This window comes from Pseudomyrmex gracilis, unplaced genomic scaffold (genome assembly GCF_002006095.1).
Source record: "Pseudomyrmex gracilis isolate BER0280 unplaced genomic scaffold, ASM200609v1 scaffold_142, whole genome shotgun sequence".
In the NCBI taxonomy this organism is placed as follows: domain Eukaryota; kingdom Metazoa; phylum Arthropoda; class Insecta; order Hymenoptera; family Formicidae; genus Pseudomyrmex; species Pseudomyrmex gracilis.
Window position 1 is genome coordinate 378,497 of NW_018020726.1, and position 2,673 is coordinate 381,169.

At 34.2% G+C, this 2,673-nt stretch overlaps 1 protein-coding gene across 1 annotated transcript in view; it reads left to right on the top strand.

Moving 5' to 3' along the window:
* The window catches only part of LOC109857053 (protein cortex), a 28,072-nt gene extending 26,204 nt beyond the window's left edge, over window positions 1-1,868 (top strand). The window contains exons 6-9 of the mRNA XM_020432960.1: window positions 50-215; window positions 374-578; window positions 755-1,067; window positions 1,359-1,868. Of these exons, the coding sequence (XP_020288549.1) occupies window positions 50-215; window positions 374-578; window positions 755-1,067; window positions 1,359-1,492 (818 nt within the window). The 3' untranslated portion in view covers window positions 1,493-1,868. The remainder of the gene's footprint in view (window positions 1-49; window positions 216-373; window positions 579-754; window positions 1,068-1,358) is intronic.
* The last annotated feature ends 805 nt before the right edge of the window (window positions 1,869-2,673 follow it).

Here is a 2,673-nt window from a genome sequence, read left to right on the forward strand (position 1 = left end):
AGATAATAATAATATTATATATATATAATACACACTTGTATTATTGTAGGTAGAAAATTGGCAATTTTCGAATATGATTCGTATAATTTGTCGAGATTCATGATATACGATGTGGAGAAGAAAAAGTCATTATGGAAACTTTTGTTTTATAACAGTACGAGGCCTGAAGAGAATCCTTGCATCTGCTGGTCTCTTCACGACCGTCACATCGTCGTGTAAATATTCCCGACAATTTTGTTTTTCATCATTTCTTTTTCTCAAAATTCAAATCACAATACAGTGAAATTACGTAATAACAATAATAAGATAATGTGTCTGAAAATATGATAAAGAAGAATTTTGAAACAAAACATAATGAAAATATTTTACGTAGCGCTTACGAGAACTTGATAGTATACGAATCCAGTACGGGTAGGAAGCTTCGCTATATTTCCGCTTGTGCAGATGATATCTTGACCCTGAGTTTTTCGCCAAATTTCAAATATCTCATGTCAACTTCGAGGAACGGAAGCGTTCAAGTGTACTTCTGGCCGGAACTAACCATTCATTTGATTATTTCGTGTCATCACTCCGTACAGGTAGACGATTTTTTTAAATCTTTCAAACGTTATAACTCAAAGCTCTCTGTGTCCTCAATCATCATTGATATTGAAGATACTCGCGGACGTGTTTTTACGAAAAAAAAAATAAAATAAAGCATCTATACATGATAAAAAAATGAGGAAAAAAGTAAAAAGCATCCTTACTTGACCAGGCGGTCGCTTGGCATCCGCAAGTGTCCGATCTGGTTTGTTTAGGGAAATCGAACGGGGTATTGACATTGTGGGACGTCAATACGAGAACCATGACGGGATCCGCGCGCCCTAAATTAAATGGTTGCGTGGAAAATCTCGCTTGGAACAAACTGAGCGGGGAGTTGCTCGTCCATTGGACTTACAGAGAGAGAGACAAACGATACACCATCGTTACGGTGCTCGCGAGTTTCGATCGGGCCGTCGATGTGATGCCGATAGACCGCGAAACGAAAATCTCCTTTTTGAAATTTAACTCCACGCACAAAGAAATAAGTATGTAACTTTTTTTTTTTGCGGTGGTAATTAATCTTCCTAAGCTGGTTCGTGTCGCAGCTAATAAATTTCGCGGCTGAAATAAATAAAAAATAAAGTAGAAAATTAACAAATATTGAGAATGGAAACTATTTTCTATTTTAATTATATTAATAACCGTTAAATGTCGAAATGGATCTGAAACGACCGAATAGTTCAGGAAGATTAATTTAGATTCACAAAGAAGTCAAGATTTTTTAGTTTTTATTTTTTTTATATTATTTAAGTTCGAACATCGGGTATTTGTTACAGTAACGTATTCCGACGATTTCTTTTCGATATGGAATTTTTTCGGCAATGAAAAACCGCCTCAGAGCCGATATTCATCTTTCAACGGCTCGAAACGGCGCAGACAAGGAGTTATTATTCACAATCAAATCAGGTAATTTATACGTGGCATGCAAGCAAGTGTTATCGACTTATCTTGCGTAAGGTCGATATGAAAGGTTTTACAACAAGCAGCTCGAAACATTACCAACTTTTCTTGTTATCATTACGCTTGATAGCGTACGACAATGTGAATCACCCTTGGGTTTTGGCACAGAGCGTTTTTTGAGCTGTCACATCGAACAAACTTGTACATACTCGTGTATATACAGAACATACATATCTCAAGTGAGTAGAATGTTCTTTGATAAACTTCTTGGTTAATTTACTCGATAATACCTGCGAAGTTTGTTTAAACTCTGGAAGCTGAAAGTAATAAAGTACAGTATAATAAAGCTAATTTCTCTGAAGAGAGATTAGATCCGTACTATAGGAATCTCGCGCATATAAAATATATATTATTTCTAGAATTATATTTTATCTTTAAAATAAATTTGTATATAAATATGTTATTTTCATATATAAAAAAAAATTACTATTTGTAGAAATTAAAAATGATAAATACTATTATAAATTATTATATGTAACATAGATATGATGTTTGCACAATTTTTAGTTTGTTGTTTACAACTAATTCATGTAATATGTTGATCTATGTATATCATGCGTTTTTTTATTTCTAATAATGTTTTTAGTAATAACGCGCGTTTCTTTTATATGTACATTATAATTAAAACTTATATGTGCAAATACTACTATGTTGTTATAAAATTTAAATATAATATGTTTATTTGATATTTTGAAAATAATTTCTGAACTATTATAACTCTTCGAACTTTTAACTACGTGTGTGCGCTCGCGTGCTTTATCTCTCTCTCTCAGCTATAAAAAATATACTTTCAAAATTCTACGAAGAGTATATGCAAGAAAAATCAACAAATTATTATTTAAATTAAAAAAAAAAAAACAAACAAACAATTTGCGGTTGTCTTAAATTTTTTTCATATCTTCAGTTGTATACGATCATAAATTTTTAAGACACACACGTGTACATGAGGCGCGTCAATAATAACACGCGAGCGCTGCTCTATTGCCAATAATACTGCTCCTACAGCTCGTTCTAACCACCCACACGCGAACACGCTGACACACGCGGGATACGCGACACGCCACGAGAGAAAACACGCGCGATTTCGCAACGCGCGAAGAATGCCGCGGCGAGTGCGCAGCCTGCGCGTCG